The 21235-nt window shown below is 44.7% G+C and overlaps 1 protein-coding gene across 13 annotated transcripts in view; it reads right to left on the reverse strand.

Moving 5' to 3' along the window:
- qtc (quick-to-court) overlaps positions 1 to 21235 on the reverse strand; it is a 245883-nt gene that overhangs the window by 13771 nt on the left and 210877 nt on the right. For 9 of the 13 annotated variants that reach the window (XM_070538198.1, XM_070538195.1, XM_070538197.1 and 6 more), the window contains 2 exons: positions 17389 to 17523; positions 5617 to 9529 (listed from right to left, as the gene is read on the reverse strand). In XM_070538198.1, coding sequence (XP_070394299.1) covers positions 9253 to 9529; positions 17389 to 17523 — 412 coding nt within the window. In that variant the 3' untranslated portion in view covers positions 5617 to 9252. Of the gene's footprint in view, positions 1 to 5616; positions 9530 to 17388; positions 17524 to 21235 lie in introns of those variants that run through there. The other 4 variants (XR_011514354.1, XR_011514353.1, XR_011514352.1 and 1 more) reach the window with 1 other exon arrangement.

The following is a 21235-nucleotide window of genomic DNA, read 5'->3' on the forward strand; positions in this document are numbered from 1 at the left end:
GCAAATTATGGCGCAGAAGTTAGCTCCTTGTATGCACTGTCTGAGAAACCAATGTGTCTGCGCAAAGTCATAGCTCTCCTACAGCAGAATCATTCACAACAGTCACCATGTCTTTCTTCTTAAAGATACTACAGTATAACCTTGTTAATTTGACCCTCATTAATTCAGTAAATAGGATCATTTGAACTCGTTCCGAGTCCTTTTCTTTACTTTCCCCTTTTCTTAATCGTCCCTTGTCATTTCTCTAACAGTCATTCTCGTGAAAGTTGTGCCGACTGCACCTCTCACTGTTGATGTTTGTGCTGACGTGTTTGTGTTGAAGTAGTGAGGGAAGTGCCGTGCAATCAATGAAGTTTGCAAAGTTGACAGGGAATGTAAATTTGGTATCTAGCTGAAGCATGATAATGGTCTGAACAGTGATTGAACAGGTTGCATGCAGCGTTTGCTATTCGAGTTGATAAGCCCTGCATTTTACTATTTGATCGAATTATTCGAACATTCGGAACATAAAAATGTCGGTTTTATATGCCAGGAGTCAAATCACCACATTCTTAAAAAAAGGGCACTAGCCCAATTTTTGCCGCAAACTTTGTCGGGCCTTATCTAGCGAAAAGGTCGAAGGCGAGCACTGAAAACCGACGCTGAGTTCAGCGCGGCAACGCGCTGTTCAGAGAAGGGCAGAACGCAGCATCTGTCTGTAGTTGCATGGTGGGTGCCGAAGCAAGATTTCGTGCTCTGGGTGTTTAGAAAAGTGGCATTCTCGAGTAATCTCGCGGCACCGCAAACGCTGCGCCTCTACATGGCAGCTACCGGCATACTTTCGTTTTCACGCGATGGCTGTGCACGATGGAGTGCGCGCTTCTAACGGAGTAGCCAGAGTTCTGCACAAGCGCCTTTGTCTGTGTGCGCTAGTGCTACAGGGCCTCACGCAAAACGCTGTGCCATGGCGCTTTCCTCGACTTGGTGCGGGTTAGCTCTACGAGTGCACATCGTTACGCTGCATACTTTCGTACATTTTGCTTTGCACGCTAGCTTGACGGAGTCCCACGCGGAAACGTTATGCGAACATACTTTCGTTCTCTCGCCTTTTTGGGGGGGTCAGCTCAACGAGTGCACGCCATCATGCGACATACTTTTGTCTTTACGCCTCTGCACGTTAGCCCTAAGAGTCCCACGTGAAGTGCTGTGCAGTGTCATGCGACATACATTCGTTTTCACGCCTTGGGTTGTGTGCGCCAGGCTCCACGTCGCGATGGAAGAACGTGACCAGCCCCAACCAAGTCTGCGCCTGCTGGCCGTAGGCACAAGAAGCGCGATTTGGAACTTTTTTGAAAAAGTTTCTCAATCTGAAGCAGTCTGCCTCTTGTGCGGAAACACGCTGAAGACACCAACGGCAACGACCATCACTTTCGTGAACCATTTGAAGCAGCATAAAAAATAGTGTGCAGAGTTTCAAAGTGCCGCTAAAGCAAACGCCAGTTTCAGTCAACCAAGTGTCGTCAATGCTTTTAGAAAAAAAAAAAAAAGTAGTGTTGCCGGAATCGAAGCAGCATGCTTTGGACCTAAAGATTGCCAGAATGATAGCACTCGACTTGTAGCCGTATGCAATTGTCGAAGATCGTGGTTTCAAGGACCTGTTGAATGAGGCAGTTCCCGGTTATCAGCCACCATCAAGAACAACACTGTCTCGTGTGCTAGTGCCCAAGTTGTATGATAACACTAGGGAGTGGGTTCGTCTGGAGCTGCACAAAGCATTCGAGGACGGCATTGCATCACTTGTATTCACCTCTGAGATTTGGACGTCAATAGCAAACGAAAGCTATCTCAGCCTGACATGCAATTTCTTGGACTCCCTGTACAAGTTGATGTGTTACAACCTGAGCACTGCTCATTTTCCAGGAAAGCACACAGCAACTCGAATTTCTTCAATGCTTGAAGGTCTGGTTGCCGAATGGGACATTCCAGAGAATGCTTTTCCAATTTATGTGGTCACTGACAATGCGTGCAATATCAGGGCAGCCATGCATGCTCTTTCTTGGTCTGAAAGAACCTGTTTTGCCCACACCTTGCAGCTAGCTATCAACAATGCCAAGGAAATTACCCCTGGCCTTTCTTTGCTTTGTAAAAAAGCAAGAGCCATTGTTGGGTATTACAAGCACAGCCCAAAGGCACATAACAGACTGAATTGCTGCCAGAAAAAACTAAACAAGCCGCCTCGTCTAGTTGTGCAAGATGTTGTGCAGGATGTTGATACAAGGTGGAATAGCGAAGTTGCAATGTTTTTCAGGCTTGTGGAGGTGATAGTAGCGATAACCTTGCATCTGCAGATGAACACATTGAAAGCTTTTCAGTGACAGAATGGAGGGAAATGAATGAGTATGTTGCTGCTTTGAAACCGCTTGATGAAGCAACAACCATAGCTGGAGCTGATAGCTGTCCAACATTCTAAGCTCTCATACCCGTCCTTTATTGCTTACACACACACCTAAGCAATGCTGATACTCAACAGTTTGCAACATCTGTATTTTCTGCTAATATGGCAAAGTGCCTGAAAACAAGGTTTCCCATCTACAAAGATGACCAAGCAGCAAACTTGGCATTGTTCTTGGACCCTCGTTTCAAATTGGTGGTGTACCAAGAGGATGGAGCAATGGGTAACTGTCTGAAGAATTTGGCAATTGAAAATGCGTAAAAAGTTTGTGGCGTACTGAATAGCACACAGGTGTCCCATGTGTTGATGGCTCAGGAAGCTATGCAATCTACCTCAGCACTGTGGAAAAATTTTGACACCCTTGTAAGCCAATGACAGCATTCACAGTCAGAAGCAGAAATAGAAAGATGCTTGCAAGATGCGATTCTGGACTGAAAGAACACCCTTGCCACTGGTGGCGAGAGCAAGGTGCAAAAGCTTACCCTTTGCTGGCTCAGCTTCTAGAGATACCTACCTATACCAGCCACAAGTGTGCCTGGCGAGTGCCTGTTCTCAGCGTCTGGTGCAGTTGTTAGCTGTAGAAGAGCATGCCTACTTCCTGGACATGTTGAAAAACTCACTTTCCTCCATGACAACATGAAGTAATTCCACTATCAACCATTCATTCAGCAAAACTGCTACACTGGGACTGCTCTTTTTTCTGTGAACAACTATGTGAAAGTACATTTGCAAAAAATTGGTTGTGCAATAAATTTGTTTTTTTGTTTTTTCCAGCCATGCTTCCCAGAATTTTTCATCTATAATTTGAACTTTGCAGTATTCCAAAAATATTTGCAAAATACTTGCAAAATATTATAAAATTATTCAATTCGCACTTAATTTTTATTATTTGAATATGCTTTGCACTCAAAGTTTTGCTATTCGCACAGCTCTAGTGAATACATTATTCAGACTCTAAATTATTTGGACATTTAGGCACTCCCTGCAGAGTGCAAGCTATCAGGCTGTGGCTGTCAAACCAGGTTTCTTTGAAATGTTTAAAGTGTGGTGGGCCTTTTAAAACACTCAATGTCAGGTAATGGTGCCATCGAAAGGATGAAAACAAAGGGTGAGAGAGGCATGCAGTGTTGGTCTTGTTCTGCCTTCTTGGTTTTATTTAGGGTTTGCTGTTCTGTCTCTGAATAATTTGTGTTATTCGTCAATTTTCTGCTTTCGACACTTAACAAATTCTTATATTCATTCACTGTCATATACGTGCTTTTTTTATTTGATCAGGTTTGTGCACTTTTAAGTACAGTCACCGACTGATTTTCCGGACTTCAAAAATTCGGACATGCTCGATTATTCGGTCTGCTTTGCGGCACCGCCATTCTCCCCATAGACCCTAATGTATAACAACTGCCGCAAGTTCGGACACCTTGCAACCTCTCGTCTAATTTTTCGGACACTCCTTGAGCCAACTCGATCAAGAGCACCATGCACTGACTCTGACCAGTGCATGGTTCGACTAGCTGAGCGCCATTTTTGTTTTGAGCAGAGCCTCCTTGCTGCCCCACGAAGTGGCGCTACTGGAAATCCCCGCTCATCATCATCGTTTCTACCTGGTTTGACAGAGTCGCTACAGCAGTTCCGGTCTCAGCTTAGTAAGCCATGTCAAGACAATCCAGCAGCTGATTTGTTTGTTTCTTCGTGCATGACGCTGCGAGTAGGCTACGTTTTTCGCTTGTGCGACTGGTGTCGGCGGGGTGGTGTTTGCTTTGTGTGCTGTGTCGAGGTTGCGGTGATCCAACGCGGCATACGGAAACATCGCGTCAAGTGTCTAATGGCGCCAACAGTGCCCGCGCAGACTGCGCTGGAGCATGCCGGCAAGCGGGTGTCGGGAGGCCTAGGATTTGTTGCCTTCCAAAGTGCTCCCTACTGACGCCGAAAATGTTCTGTGGGGACCTGCGCAGTGGTTGCATTGCGATTCCGGACACCGTCTGATTTGACAGTTTCACAGGTGCTGGCATGCTGTACTGACATGCACAGAACTCGATGACGGCGAGATCATTTGTCAGGTTTCTGCTGCATTGCCGGATGATGACTCCGAGTCGGAAGATGACGCACCATGTGCTACACTGCCGCCTCATGCGGAGCTGGTGCAAGCAGTGACTGTGCTTTCAGCCGCCTATAGTGACCGTACGACCGTACGATTGCGCGTAAACAGAACAACGTGCAACGGCGCATTCACAATTTCTTCAAGCCTACTGCCGAGCCCGAATAAGTGTGTGGAAATAAAGGATTTCATTCTTTTTTTTTCTTCTTAATCTGATTTTTCGGACACCTGTTCAGTCGGACATTTCGCAGTCCCCGTGAGGTCCGAATAAACGATCGGCGAGTGTAAACACTTTTTTATGTACCTCACCTGATATGATCTCTCTTCAAGATTGCAGTATCCATAAATAAAAAGAAAACACAGTTTTCAAAGCGTGGTTGATAAGAAAGGCTGGTTGCATGTAGCATCTGTTTTATTTATTTATTTATTTATTTATTTATTTATTTCATATACTTCACAGGCTCCAGAAGGAGTATTGCGTGAGGGGGCGGTACAGATAACAATTGTGGAGCAAAAACATGTTTTTTGTTACATAAATATGAACAGAACGAGAATCAAATAATAAACAAAGCACACAAAATAACGATAAAAAGAAAAGAAGGTAAACTAAAAGTTGTTAGCTTTTCAGTATACAGTAAAGCAAACCTTAGAACAAATACTTACATCAATACACAACAATGAAGTTAAGAGCAACAAAACTGATACAGATACTGGTTTTTAGCTAAGTACTAGCCAAATATTCAGATTTCTTGTCTGGAGGTTAATGGGTCGTTAATGTCAGCGATGTTATCAGGACGACCATTCCACAGCGCAATCGCATGTGGCAAAGCTGAGCAGTTGAATGCATTGGTGTGAACGAAGATGCATTGGAAACTGAGATGATTCTGCAGATGTCTAGATGTGTGGGAGGGACGAACGAGTGGTAAAGTAGATGGGCGTACATTATGCATGATTTTATGCAGAAGACAAAGTAATGCTATATTCCTGCGCGATTCCAAAGATGAAAGCGACAACGACAACTTGATGTTAGTTACGCTCAAAAATGGGCAATAATCTCTGGCAATGAAACTTGCAGCGCGGTTTTGGATCGACTCGAGAAGATGGATTAGATATGCCTGATGAGGTGAGCATATAGAAGCTGCTAATTCGAGCTGGGGTTGCACTAATGTTTGGTAGGCTATCTTTCTGGTGAGGAAAGGAGCGCTGCGAAGGCTATGTTTTAGATATCCGAGAGTGTGCAATGCTTTAGCAGTTATTTTCTCAATGTGGGATGACCATGAAAGGCTATGTGTTAGAAAATGCCAAGACACTTGTATGAAGATGTGCGAGCGACGATACTATTGCCAAGTGAGTAACTGAAAATAGAGTAGGATTTTTGGCGAGTAAATGTCATTAAATTGCACTTGTTAGTGTTCAGGGTCATTTGCCAATCGCAACACCAGTTAGTGACACACTGAAGGTCATGTTGAAGAGCAATATGATCAGCGGGGAAGCGGATCTGACGGTAGATAATGCAGTCATCTGCGAATAGTCGAACATTGGATGTAATGTTAGATGGCAAGTAATTGATGAAAATCAGGGAGAGTAAAGGTCCAAGGACACTTCCCTGAGGTACGCCTGATGTTACGTTACTGAAAGGGGAAGAGTACTGGTCAATGACAGTGGACTGCTTTCGAAAAGACAAAAAGTTTCTTATCCAAGAAATTGTTAGTTCGTAAATGTTTAAGCATGAAAGTATAGAAATGAGGCGACAGTGAGCAACGCGATCAAATGCTTTAGAGAAGTCAATGAATATTGAGTCAGTCTGAGCATTGTCGTCCATATTTCGAAAAAGATTCGTAGTGAATTCAATTAGTTGTGTCTCACCTAAAGCCCTTTCTGAAACCATGCTGATGTTTAAAAAAGAAGTTATTACATTCTAAGTGATGAATGACATTAGTAAACATAATGTGTTCGAGTAACTTGCAAGGAACGCTAGTTAGTGATATGGGATGGTAATTACTCACATCGCTCTTGTCACCTGACTTGAAGATGGGTATGAGTTTGCTGACTTTTCAATCATTCAGCAAAATTGACTTCACTTTATATAACACTAAAAATGGCCCAACTGGAATCAACCATTATGAACACATTGTTTCCTTTGAAAATAATTAAACATAACTACTGATAACACTCGCTGATACTCGCCACATAAGAGGCAACTCTAGCAAGAAGAAGTTTCAGAAATTCTTTGGATCTCAACTCAATCACAGCTTATACAACTGCATACATCTTGGGCCAGAGACAAGAGAAAATGCCGCAAGACACAAGTACTGAAGGCAACCATGCTGTGCACGCAGAGTGGACGCCTACCTTCTTGCATGCATGTTTGTACTCGGCTAGTGAAAAAAAAAGCTTAGACGCATGCACTACGAGAGTTACAACAGCTTAATTGCTTCTTGCTGAGAATTTTGTCTGCAGAGTGCCTGCATCAAATCCAATTGCCACATAGCCTTGATCGAATAGAAGGTTCACAAGAAAATGGAAGCTTTAGCTAAGTAGGTAACAGCGCCAGAACAAGAAATGTCACTGAAGGCAACATTTGATAAGCAGCTCACTGACAGCTCAGTAATTATATGTGTTACCGAAAGTTAAGCTCTGACTACAAGATTATACAGCAGACAATAACAAACTTCCTAAATAAGGAATTAATCACATATTTCAAGGACCGCTTTACGAAGACTAATAGGAAACAAGCAGAAAAAGGAAAGACTACATGCTGCGCGGATAAGGACAAGCCCTTCAGTTGAGTTTCTCCTCTTTCAGATCTTCCAGGCAGACAAATCTTCAAGGAGTGATCACTGCCGTCCGCGACACTTTGCACTCAGGGTGTCCAACTTAGACTTACATAGCTTTATTAAGACAAAGTCGTATACATTGATTAGTGGTAGCCGATTATCGGCTCGCTCGCTTTTTCCCTTTTCTTCTATAAACACTCTCTTAAATACGCTTGAGAACTGCGGCGGTACCCTTATTTTCGGCTTCCTTGCTCACATTCTACCAATCAGTTTGATGGTAAAGCAGGCAGGACCATCAACAATACACTATATGACTGCCCCTTTTTACTAGGTCCAATTTTTGGAACGCACAGATCAGCATCACTTAAATGAGTGCCACATGGCCCTCTTGCTTGGGGTACACACGCCTTGGTGCAGCCACTGCCCAGGAACGGCGCCATCCATGCCAAGAAGGCGCCTGTAGGCAGCAGCTGGGCCTTTGGTTACATGCGCTTGTACGCAATGTGTCCACACATCTTGGGTACCGCGGCGGTCCCTGCCTCAAAGAGGGGCGCTGTTCTAAGAACACAAACGACTGCCGGCTGCGAAAGAAAACAACCTGTGCGAGTGTCATGCATGTGGCTCTCGGTTTCCAACGTGGTTGCGTTCAGTGCATACAAGGCTGATTGTGTCGGCCAACTTAACTCCTTTTGTTGAAATTTTGGCTTCAGCGGCGCTCCTTGTTCTGTTAATCACTCCATAGCTGTTTGTGAAATGTGGCTTGCCTGCAACGGCCATCCGTACTTCTGTACGAGTACAAGCAAGAGAACTTATATGGCCAAGCTGGATAACCACCAAGTAGCTGTTCAATGTGGCAGCCAACAACAGAGCACACCAGTGCACTGACTGAAGACATGCACTGTAACTGCTTCCCAACAATTGCATAAAAAAGCTGTCTCTTTGGCATATCCCAAGGTGCACCCTAAATGCATAGCATACCTGAAGACTCCTGTTGCTTTCGGGGACAAGGTGTAATGTAAAAATCAAATGGCCAAGATATATATTGTCGCTATGATCACTATTTTTCACCCTCTCGTGCCTTATCTACTTTGAACCTAACTCCTTTATCCATACGCCGTCACATTGAGTCATTGGAGTTTCTGCACGGCATGTCAATTTGTCTCACATCCCATATACATTCCTTCAGATATTCCTCGGTCAAGTAGGAGTCACCATAGCCTTAATATTAAGCCTTACTTTGCTCGATGCAATAAATTTAAATACAGCTTTTCCCCATATACTATTGAATTCTGGAACCTGATTCTCAGAACAATTAGGTCACTGCCATTAAACAATTTCCTGTTAAAAGTTAACTATACCTGATTTTATGTATTTTCTTGTTGTTACAGTGCATTGACTTATTCTCGTTTTTGTACTGACTCTCAGTGCTGCTGTTATTTTGAGTTTCATTTGTGTCATCTGCCTTATTTCTCGTGAATTTTTAATATGTTATTGTTTACTTGTTTTTTTGTATGACTACTTTCTGTCTAACCCACTCCTGCAATAGCCCCATAAAGGGGCTGCAGTATGCATAAATAAATAAAATAAAATGTCTGTGACCAAATGCTGCGTCTTTCTGACATGTAACACAAGCCAGCCATTTGACTCTTTGGATTCCTGACCAGCTGCCATTTCTACAGCCCCTCCCGCAACATGGTGCTCCAAATCCTTCGATGTGCAAGTCATTAAAGTACTGTGCATTTCATGAGGCCTGGCCAGCACTAAATATTTGAAAGCCATGCCTGGAAATGCTGGAGCATTAGAATGAAGCCACATAATCCTCCTGCAGCTGGAACAAGCTCTGACAATGACACTCCTACGCTCACTGCTACTGAACACATAGCAACTTTCAACCATTTTTCGTGCCCTAGGGACCCTGGAATCTCAAGAACACACCTCGGCAGCGTAGTTCAGAGGCGCCCCCTGTGCCGCCACGCCTTGGCCACAGCGGCGCGCTCGGCCTCCGAAAAGCCCAGGATGGACTGGATGGCGCTCAGATGTCCCCGGCAATCGGACCGGTCCGTCAGGAAGTAGTACACGGCATCCTTGAGGAAGCGCAACGTGTACTCTGCCTGCCGCTCAGTGCCAGGCACACCCCGGAAGGCCGGCAGTGCCGAAGGACTGGCGGCCTCGGTACGATGCTGCAGTTCCTCATTTCGCTCAAACTGTGCTGCTTCCTGGCCCTTCCTACGAGAGAAGTGCCATGACACTTGAAACAGGTTGGACGTAACATATCCATATTAATGTCACCTGTGAGGCAAATACATTCATCGGTTCCTAGACAACGCAGAGTCGAGCTCAGCCAAAAAAAGACGCCTGTTACCACATGGGGGACGATATACAGAAAGCAAGGCCAATGAAAATCGAGAATTATATAAGCGGAGAGTAACAGTTTCGGCATGGTCGAAAGGCAACTTTAGTTCGGAGACTGACCAAGTGTTTTTTACGAAGGGAGCCACAACTCCACCCTTCCGGACTGGACAAAAAAGGAGAATGACTGATAGCCCGGTAGCGCGAAACTAGAAAATAGACCTGGAGAGATATTTATCTCGGTGAGTTTGATGACATCAAAAAGCAGTGGAAAAGAAGATAGAATGGCTACTAAATGGTCCCAGTGCTTATGAATGCTTCTGATGTTTACGTGAGTAACATGGAAAGCATCATTACCTGGATAACAAAAAAAATGAGAAACTTCTAAAAGGTCATTGCAAACCTTGAAAGTACTACCCATAACTAGATAAACCTTTCAATGTCCGATTTTCTATTAATTCAAACGAGTGGGGCACCGTCTCCTTTCCTTGCAAAAACCTTGCCATTTCTTGTCCAGATGTACTTGCAGGAATTTTCCTTTGCTTTAGTCTGAGCCAGCCAGAACAGTTCACGATTGACCCATGTGAGGTTTTCATTGAAAAGCAACCATGGAAAATCATTCTGAACTAATCCTGGCAGGTTTTTACGTGATCGAAACCATTGCTCCTTCGCTTCAACGGAGCATATCTGGACAAGAATAGCTGGTGCAGTATCATCCCTACTGGGTAGACAGTGGATAGCAGAGACTTGAGTTGCTGCAAAATTAGGTATCAAGTTTTTGCGCAACGTCACTGAGGAAAGATTGCAAGTTCTCTTTTGACTTGCTGGGAAACCTGTGGATCTCGAAATTCTTTTTCCTACTACACTGCTCCATCTCATTCATTTGCTCACTTATTTTGTCAATCAGGTCTGACTGGAACTCAACGGTACAAGACAGCGAGTCAACATTGGAACGTAATTCCGCCACCTCAGCCTGATTTTTGCTGACTGTCTCCATATTTTGTGGAAAGAAATTCTATTGAAGTAGGCACTTCCTGTATCGCATTCTCGATCTTTTCAACCGTGTCATTAAATGTAAGAAGTTCCTGTACTTTCGTGGTGAGTATTTCTACGTTAGATGCAAGTTGGTCTAGTTTTTCATTTACAGCAATACATTGCTGTGCAAATGATTCTTCTTGTGCTGTATGTGTCGAGTCTCCTTGTGTGCTTTTTTCCGGTCGACATGTTTGGCACAGCTAGGTTTCACATTTAACTGTACTCATTTTTGCGTAGCTGTTTTCAACTACTGTAGAGCATCGTTTTCCAAGGTGGAAACCTTCTTGGCAAGCCGAACATGTTAAAAATTTTGCATCCTAAGGTAACGGTTTACAGCAAGCAGCACAATCAGAAGGCATTTCTGTGCAGTCAGCAGCAAAAAACTACAATGATAAAATAAGTAAGAGCAAAAGGCTCACCTGCCGAAAGGCATGAAATAATTAGCCCCAGGAACGTATTTGCCGCTGACTGCAAAGAAGCCGAGCGATGCTGTTCCTTAAGTAGGCACTCCCAAGCGTCTGGGGTGCAGGGTAGGTGATGTGCTGACGAGAAGGTGACAGCTTGCGGACGAAAATTGCAGACGGAAACCCGCTGTCAGCGCAGACCCTGCACAGATCCAGGCTCACCGATTCTAGCGGCTGCACTGCCCGTGTCTCAGTGAAGCATCCGATGACCACATGCAGCACCTGCCGAAAGGCATGAAATGATTAGCCCCAGGAACGTATTTGCCGCTGACTGCAAAGAAGCCGTGCGATGCTGTTCCTTAAGCAGGCACTCCCAAGCATCTGGGGTGCAGGCTAGGTGATGTGCTGACGAGAGGGTGACAGCTTGCGGACGAAAATTGCAGACGGAAACCCGCTGTCAGCACAGACCCTGCGCAGATCCAAGCTCACCGATTCTAGCGGCTGCACTGCCCGTGTCTCAGTGAAGCATCCGATGACCGCAAGCAGCACCTGCCGAAAGGCATGAAATTATTAGCTCCGGGAATGTATTTGCCGCTGACTGCAAAGAAGCCGAGCGATGCTGTTCCTTAAGCAGGCACTCCCAAGCGTCTGGGGTGCAGACTAGGTGATGTGCTGACGAGAGGGTGACAGCTTGTGGACGAAAATTGCAGATGGAAACCCGCTGTCAGCGCAGACCCTGCGCAGATCCAGGCTCACCGATTCTAGCGGCTGCACTGCCCGTGTCTCAGTGAAGCATCCGATGACCGCATGCAGCACCTGCCGAAAGGCATGAAATGATTAGCTCTGGGAACGTATTTGCCGCTGACTGCAAAGAAGCCGTGCGATGCTGTTCCTTAAGCAGGCACTCCCAAGCATCTGGGGTGCAGGCTAGGTGATGTGCTGACGAGAGGGTGACAGCTTGTGGACGAAAATTGCAGATGGAAACCCGCTGTCAGCACAGACCCTGCGCAGATCCAAGCTCACCGATTCTAGCGGCTGCACTGCCCGTGTCTCAGTGAAGCATCCGATGACCGCATGCAGCACCTGCCGAAAGGCATGAAATTATTAGCTCCGGGAATGTATTTGCCGCTGACTGCAAAGAAGCCGAGCGATGCTGTTCCTTAAGCAGGCACTCCCAAGCGTCTGGGGTGCAGGCTAGGTGATGTGCTGACGAGAGGGTGACAGCTTGTGGACGAAAATTGCAGATGGAAACCCGCTGTCAGCGCAGACCCTGCGCAGATCCAGGCTCACCGATTCTAGCGGCTGCACTGCCCGTGTCTCAGTGAAGCATCCGATGACCGCATGCAGCACCTGCCGAAAGGCATGAAATGATTAGCTCTGGGAACGTATTTGCCGCTGACTGCAAGGGGCAGGGATGGCGTATGCAACGTCACCACTCCCTGGGTGGGTGGCGGAAGATTTGAATTGTGATAGAGGTATTCAGACCCTTCAGATGCAATTTTCGCATAAACTAAGTCTTTTCTTGGTCTGAAACAAGCTTTGCAAGGTTTCTGGAACGGTACTTAAACTAGGGGTGTGCAAATACTCGAATATATGAATACGAATCGAATTGTAACTTTTCGAATAGTTCAATTCGCAAATCGAATCTCAAGTATTTGGTTACTTGAATACTCGATAGATTCGGCGAGCCTGGTTGGCAGGCAATATGTGAAACACATTTCAGTTCTACTGCTCCATCATGGTCTAGCGCAGAGACTAAATACAAACTTTGAATGCCACAAACCTGACAGCACGCAGATTTAATTGTAGTCGTGACACAGCCGAATTGTGAAACTCAACTAAAATAGCCTTTTGCTTGTACCTCTCGCACAGGCTGCACCATGTTTCATTTCCTTCACAAGCAAAATTTGTAGATACAGTTTAGAGGAATTGGAGACTGCAATTCGTGAGCACAAAATGAAAGCGCACCATTGCGAACCGCGAAACCACGCACCACAGCCCCACTGCTGTCACCGCCCGCTGCGCTGGCAGCGTTGCATCGCTGCATGGCCGGCGCAGGTGGCACTCGCTTAACCTCTCGGCCACAGAGCCAACTGATTTCTGTCCTATTTTTGCAAGCGAGATAGAGGTGGCACCAGTTTCTCTTCTCCCATTTTCCAGCGCGCTCCATGTCATTGGCTGTTGGCATCGTTTCGCTGGGCGATCCAAAACCACCAAGTCCCTCGCTATCAAAAATCAAACCGACATATTCCGCTTCCGAATTTTATCTGTGTTATCAGTCGGAAAATGTAGTCCGGCGATCCTGCTCTCGGTCACGGGCAGCATGACTGAACGAATGAAAAGGGCCATTTGGAAACATTTTGTAAAAAAACTCGTCCCAAGAGGCAACATGCAAGAGCTGTGAAACGAAACTTCGAATGCCATCGAGTATGACGATGCCACTTGGGAACCATCTCAAGAACAAGCATTTTTCATTGCACAGTGTGTTTTTGAGAGACAGCAGGAAACAAGGAAGACCAGACGGTGCAAAGCCGCTCATCAAAAGTGCACTAAAGTCGGGCAAGGCCCTATCGCAGCGCAAGAGAATGGCAATAACCACCAGGATTGCCAGAATGCTGGTGCTCGACCTTCAGCTGTACATCTGTGTTGAAAATAGAGGTTTCAAAGAGTTCATGACTCTCATGGGGTCATTGTTCAAGATACCCAGCCGCACGGCGTTTTCAAGGACCATCATACTAGAGTTGTACAGAGACACAGTCATGGCTGTCAAGGAGAGAATGCATACGAACTTCCAGGAAGGCATAGAGTCGATCTTGTTTACAAGCGACATGTGAACGTCGAGGTCTAACTAAAGTTGCATCAGCCTCACGTGCCACTACTTAACCTCCAGCTTCAAGATGAGAAGCTTTGCATTGGACAACCGTAATGTGACTGAGAGCCACACGGCTTGCAACATCCTGGAGCATCTGCAAGCAATGATGGATAACTGGGAGTTGCCACTGCAGAAAGTGCCAGTCTACGTGGTGACAGAAAATGCACAAAACTTCTGTGCGACCCTTAGGGGTATTTCTTGTGTCCCAATGCAGTGTATGGGCCATACACTGCAACTAGCTATAAAAGATGCCAAGGAAGAAACAGCAGGAGTTCCTGCCATTCTCAAGAAGTGTCGCGCAATTGTTGGTCATTACAAACACAGTGCCCAAGCTGCATCAAGACTGGATGATTGCCACCAACAAATGGAGCTCTCAGTTTAGGAACTCATTCAAGATGTGGAAACAAGATGGAATAGTGAACACGACATTCTCTCGCGTCTTGTGTACCTAAAAGAAGTTGTCTGTTTAGAGCATGCCACCTCCGAGATAACTGTGCCCAACCTGACACCACAGGAGAGGAAAGGAGTGGCTGGGCTCGTCAAAGCTCTTGGAAACAATTGCATCGGCGACCAAAGATTTTAGTGGCTAGAAGTGTGCAACTCTGTCGTCAGTAGTACCATTTCTCTATGGAACAGAAATGGTCCTGAAAGAATGCATTTGAGCCGATGACGGCACCTCAGAGTTTGCAAGAAACTTGCTGAAAAGCATGAGGCCAAGGTTTCCAGGGCAGGACGAGCAAAAGAAGTATGTGTAAGCAACCGCCTGTGACCCAAGGTTTAAGAACCTCCTTTGTGCTCAAACAATCCAGGAACGAAGGCTTTTGGAGCTTGCAAGTACTGAGTTGCAGAGCTGTCCTGGAGAAGCATCAAGTGACTGTACTGAAGCGTCAACATCTACAGCTCACAAGGAGTGTGTCAGTAGTGTCTGGGACAGCATTGAGAAGCTGGCAGCGTCACCAAAAAGAAGACACTCCTCCAAAACAGCCAACACCAAGCAGTTTCAGCGGTATTTGAGAGCCCACTTGCAGTAAGAACCAAGACCATCTAGCATTCTGGAAAGAAACAGGTAAGCAACACTTCTCAGGACTGTGCAAGATGGCCATGAAGTACATGGGCATTCCAGCAACAAGTGTACCAAATGTAGAGTTGTTTTCGATGGTTGGCAACATTGTTACGGCCCAGAGGGAGAAGTTGAACCCAGATCACATACAAATAGCTGATTTTTTTGCATGAGAACTTGTAAATATTTGAGCTTCTGTTAAATAATTGTGTTATTCGATATTCGATTCGATATTCAGCTTTTTTTTTTCTTGTTTGTATTCGATTCAATACTGACTATTCGGTACCCACACACCCCTAATTTAAACAGTCCATGTCGAGTTGGTATTTGCCTTTAGTGTTCCTTTAACATTCACCTAAACCTATGAGCACTTTGCATTTCAATCCCATCCGAATGCCATGGCAGGTAAGAACCGTTCGGAGCAAGAATGTTGCACCATAGCTTTGTGAGAAATCCTTATTGCTTTTGACACTGTAGCTGGCAACATGTTATCTATTTCAGCAACAGGCTTACCTCTTCTACTGAATTATGTACAGCCATCGGTTCCTTGCATAGAAACTCGCACATCTCCAATTGAACTTCATTGAGGATGATGTCGCAGTCTATGAGGAACATTCCGAAAGCAAGTTTCACCATTTATTTTCACATAATAACTTGACTGCCAAAAAAAAATACACCATTACATCATTAACTATACACCTTGCACTATTTAACCACATAGTTGCCACCGACACCGAGACATCTGTCATAGCTTGCAATCAGTTTGAAAAAATAACTCTGGTAAAACTCGGTGCCTTGCAAAGAAATATGCAAGGAACTGCCGCACCGCCTGCTCCACCTCAGCACTGTTTTGGAAATGACATTCCAAGGCTTTCAATGCAGGGAACAGGTGCCCATTTATACTGGCATGCACTTCCATTGGTGACCCCGTTGTCCGAACACGTGTGTTTGTCATTGCGATTTGTACTCTCTTTGAGAGTACAAATCACATAATAGAGTAATAACCTCGAGCATGCCGGTGCTACTCTCCCTCCTTCGACGCTCTGCAAGTGTGTCATTCCTCCTCAGCTGATGCTCCTTCCATTGTTGAGCCAGCAATGGGCATTGATTCTTATCATCTGAATGCGCTCTTACAATCAGACTGAAAAAGGGGTGCCATCATCGCCAAGCAATGTGCGAACTTGCTCTGTCGCCTTCCACGATTACTACCTTCTGATGGCAATGGTAATGAAGCTGGCTAGACTGGCTCTGAAGGTAGGCTGTTGCAAGTGTGGTTTCACTTTAGTTATTCTCTAGTTTTTCATTAGCTTGCATTGCCCACGCAATCTTTGAACAAACATTCTAAGGAAAAAAAACGAATATGGTTTCATTAGGATCGGGCAAATACTGTAAGAATTCCATTGTGAGGTACTGTTCTCATTTTAACATATTCCTGAGGCAGGCCTAGGCATCTTTGACGAGATGACACATGTTCAACGCTTTCCCTGTACCCTAAATGCTGCCCCTATTGGCATCACCAATGTCATCATCAGTCATCATTGGGATTGGGCACATGAGTGATGACCAGCCAAGTTCAAATTATTCCGTGAAGGCTAATTTCAGATCAAAATAATGAAATATTGGTCCTATAAAAATGAACGGGCTCCGGTTGAGACCTTCAATCAACGAGGATGAATCGGAAAGGCTTTGCCCCTATTTTTTATTAGCCAAAATAACATACATACAGGTCATTACAAATACACGAACTATTCTGGGTACCTTACACTACTTTTCCACATAGTCGCCACACAGACCGAGACATTTGTTCTATCACAGCAATAAATTTGAGAAATGTTGTCGTTAGTCAGCGACACATGCGGCCTCCCCGAACGCTCATTTTCATGCAAGTCTTCATGGCCTTTTGTGAACACGTAACACCACTACCTCACACTTCTCAAAGCAAAACATCTTTCTCCACATGCGGGCGGCATTTCCCCGCGAATTTGAAAGGCCGTTCTTCCCTTTCTCTACAGAAAACAAATCACACTTCGTCGCTCATATGCCGTGGACGTGTGAAACACTACTGCCATCTTCAACAGCGCCATGCCGTGGAGCTACAGGCAGATATGGCTGGGCCGGTCCAAGAAAGGTCCACCACTGGGAATGGATATCTTGACTTCGCATTTACAGCCGTAGCTTGGATAAAAAAAAAAATGGGTCAAAGACTTTCTCATTCACCCTCGTAGATTGAATTAACTGAAAAATTTAATTACCCGGAGTCAAGTCGACAGAAGTCTACTGCATATTTGCGCAGTATTCCTTTGTGCCTGGCCCAGCAGAGGCTGTTGCACACTGCCAAAGGATGACACGCAGGTCAGGGTCTCACCTGTACATCTTGAGGTACATCTCACTGTGCCAGCGCTCCTGCTTTTCAATCTCGGCCCGTGCCTCGGACAGCTCCCGTTCCAAGTGCCGCAGGCGCTCCTGGGTGCTCTCGTATGCTGGTCGAAGCTCGAGGTATCTGGGCAGGAGGAGAGGAAGGACAACAGCAAAACCAGCCTCCTGTTATTAGCTGCACCACAGGCACAAGAAACACGTGCAGTGGGTGCAGGATGCAGAAGCAACCCGATTGCTTATGTGCGGGAACAGAACTCTGGAGCTAGATATAAGCTGAAGTACAACAAGATGACTTATGAGGACAAGACTTATATTTACAATGGTACAACAGATTCCGTACCGGAGTAAATTCAATAGCAAACAAAGCGTGAGCCGCGGCGGCTCAGAAGAGATACAGTGGATAGCCTGTCCGTCATTGTTATCAAGTGTAGGAGCCTGAAGAATGCAACAGACGTATTCTATAGCCAACTGCGCATTTCACAACCTGATGTTGTCATCAGGACAGAATTGTGGCTCGACCCGTGCATATCGGATTGTGAAGTGTTTCCACCCGAACACATAGCTTATCGAAAAGACTGTAATCACCAGGAAGGAGGAGTGTTCATTCTTGTACATGACAGAATCAGAAGTGTACCATTATACTGTGATGTTTCTTCAGAATGTATTTGGTGCAGAATATTTGTTTCTGGTGGTAACAGCCTTGAGGTGAGATCAATTTAGAGGCCACGATCTTCAACAAGCAAAGAACAATTTCCCAGCCTTGCATGATCACTGTCGATCTTATCATTGGAAACTATTCTAATTGGGGACGATTTTAGCATGCCTGAAGTTGTATGGCATGACCGCTATCCTGTAGCGACGAGCACCTCGGCACTTCACTCGGCCTTCATTGAACTAACACGGAACAATGAACTTGCTCAGTTCATAAATTTCCCAACGCGTCACGGTTCAGCTAAGGACAGTACGTTGGACTTGTTGTTTAGCAACAATGAAGATTTAGTTCAAGCAGTTACGGAAGCACCAGGAGTAAGTGATCATGAGGTTGTAAATGAAACAATAGTGTGCAAGAAGTTACATGTTAGCAAGATTTGCCCGAGAAAGATTTTTATGTATGAACAGGGGAATTATAATGCCATAGATGAAGAGTTAGACTTATTCCTGCCAGTAGTGCTGGAATACAGCAGTCAGTACAGCATAGAAAGCTTATGGGCTCTGTTCAGAGACAAAATCCTGTCTTTGGTTGCTAAATGCATTTCCTCAAGAGTGATATCATTTAGACGTAGAATGGATGAACCTTGGATTAACAAAGAACTGCGTCTGTCAATAAGAAAGAAGGCGGGAGTATACAAGGCATTCAAGATAGCACCAAGTCAAAACTTATATGACAAACTTAGAACTCTAACTAAAATCTTGAAACAAGAATTAAAGGCAGCAAAAAGAACATACTTATCGTCGCTAGCTGATAAAATAAGATCTAATCCTAAGGAGTTATGGCGCTATGTCAAAAGTAACAGAAAAGACAGTGTTGCCGTTCGGACTCCCCGGCATGAAAGTGATATGTTAACTGATGACACAAAAAAACCTGATTGCTTTAACGAATATTTTCACTCTGTCTTCACAGCATGTGTCATACTCCGATACCTGAATTACATTAACAATTACCTGAAATGCATGACATCGCTTTAAATGAGGCTGGAATTAGGGCTCTGTTGTGCAACATTAATCCTCATTCTGCTCATGGTCCGGATGGTATATCAAATCGCATCTTGAAGCGCTGTTCCCACAGTATTGTTCCTATCTTGGTTGAATTATTAACCAAGTCAATAAATTCCCGAAGATTACCTAGTGACTGGAAAATGGCCAATGCAACTCCTATATTTAAACGTGGTTGTCGTGATTTGGCAAGCAATTACAGACATCTGTTTGTTGTAAAACACTAGAACATGTTATTTACTCTGGTCTTATTAAGCATCTTCATGACCATGACCTTTTCATCCCTACCCAGGATGGATTTCGCATGGGATTATCCTGTACGACTCAACTTACTAAATTCATACCCGACGTTGCACTCAGCTTTAACAATAGTACACAGATAGATGCTATTTTTATTGATTTTCGAAAGGTGTTTGATGTAGTCCCGCATACCTTACTTTTGCACAAACTGTCATTTCTTGGCCTCCCCAATTCACTTTACGGTTGGCTTAAAGATTATTTGTATAAATGGCAGCAAAAAGTGGTTCTGAGCGGTGCGACGTTGAGAACAGTTAACGTTTTATAAGGTGTGCCTAAAGGGTCGGTCCTTGGGCCATTGCTATTCCTCATATTTATCAACGATTTAAGTGAAGGCTGTGTTTCAAATATCAGACTGTATGCAGACGATTGCATTGTGTACCGTCCTGTGTCATGTGCCGAACATACGAGTGTGTTGCAGTTTGATCTCGAAAAAATTTGTTCCTGGTGGGCTAAATGGAAAATTGATTTGAACGTAGCAAAGTGTTACATTAAATTTACGAACAAAAAGAAAAAAGGTGCCTAGTTCATACTCTCTAAATAATTTTTTAGTGCAATGCGTTGACGAAGTCAAATATCTGGGCGTCACTTTAACTGCGGCATTAGATTGGACATGCCACATTGACATAACAAGCGCTAAAGCCTTTTGAACCTTTTCCGGAGGAACTTCAAGTATGTGCCCAAACCTTTGAAGGAAGCTTTGTATATTACAAATATTAGGCTGGTGTTAGAATACGCTTGTGCAGCGTGAGACCCCTTCACAAAGTTCTTGGAAGTTAGAGCGTGTTCAGAAAAGAGCTGCAAGGTTCGTCACGGGCATCTACGACTACAAAATTAGAGGTTTGCAAATCAGGGAAAATCTAGGGTAGAAGTGGCTGTGCACACACAAGGAAATAATCAGGTTAAAGCTTTTACACATTAACAGCAGTAACACAGGAATCGATAAGAACATATATTTAAAACCACCTCATTATCAGTCTAAGAGATACGACAATTCCAAGAAAATAAGGAACTACCAAAGTCGTATTATTGTATTCAAATTTTCATTCTTTCCGCGAACAATTGCAGAATGGAATTTGGTCCTGGATGAGGTCGTGTCTGCACCCAATTTTTCATCTGTCATAGAGAACTTTACATGAACCTGTTTCAGACAATATTTCCAGTGTGCCGTTTTAGGCACTGTGTAACAAATTTTATAATCAGATGTTGTTAGTATTGGATGTCTGTCTTTCTCTACTAATTTTGATGATTGTATTTTTAATACCATAGCTTATATGATACCGTTCTTCCCGAAGTTCAATCTTTGACCTTTATGTTCGTAATTAACCCCCCTACGATAATGCCCAATTCAGGCGCTGCAGGTATTTGTAATAAATAAATAAATAAACAAATAAATAATGGAAAAAAAGAAACTTTTAAATAAAAGGAATTAAAATATTTTATGTGTATGCCAACATTTATACTTCCCAAGTGTCCCCCTTTCATGTGCAATGAACATGGGGCAGAGTTACCACTCCGAAAATGTGTGCCAGTATGCCTGTCACACTGTCATATGTCGCCCACCGCGATGCCGTCCCCGTTGCTATCATGCTGCCACCTTGCCAATTCTCACCACCCACGGCAGCACATGACGTGCAATCACTTGCCTAGCACTAGAGCAACTGGGCATGCTCCCAGAGGAAGCCGTATTTGCCCGCCTGTTTTCCATGCACCGCCATTTGCCAAGCGCTGTCACATGGAATTCGAAAGCTCGGCAGAGAAGCCAATTGAACAGCTGCCCTGCCCATGCTGTGCTGGTTGCAGCACTGCTGAGAGCACCAACATTT

The sequence above is a fragment of the Dermacentor albipictus genome, chromosome 5 (genome assembly GCF_038994185.2).
Source record: "Dermacentor albipictus isolate Rhodes 1998 colony chromosome 5, USDA_Dalb.pri_finalv2, whole genome shotgun sequence".
Classification (NCBI taxonomy): domain Eukaryota; kingdom Metazoa; phylum Arthropoda; class Arachnida; order Ixodida; family Ixodidae; genus Dermacentor; species Dermacentor albipictus.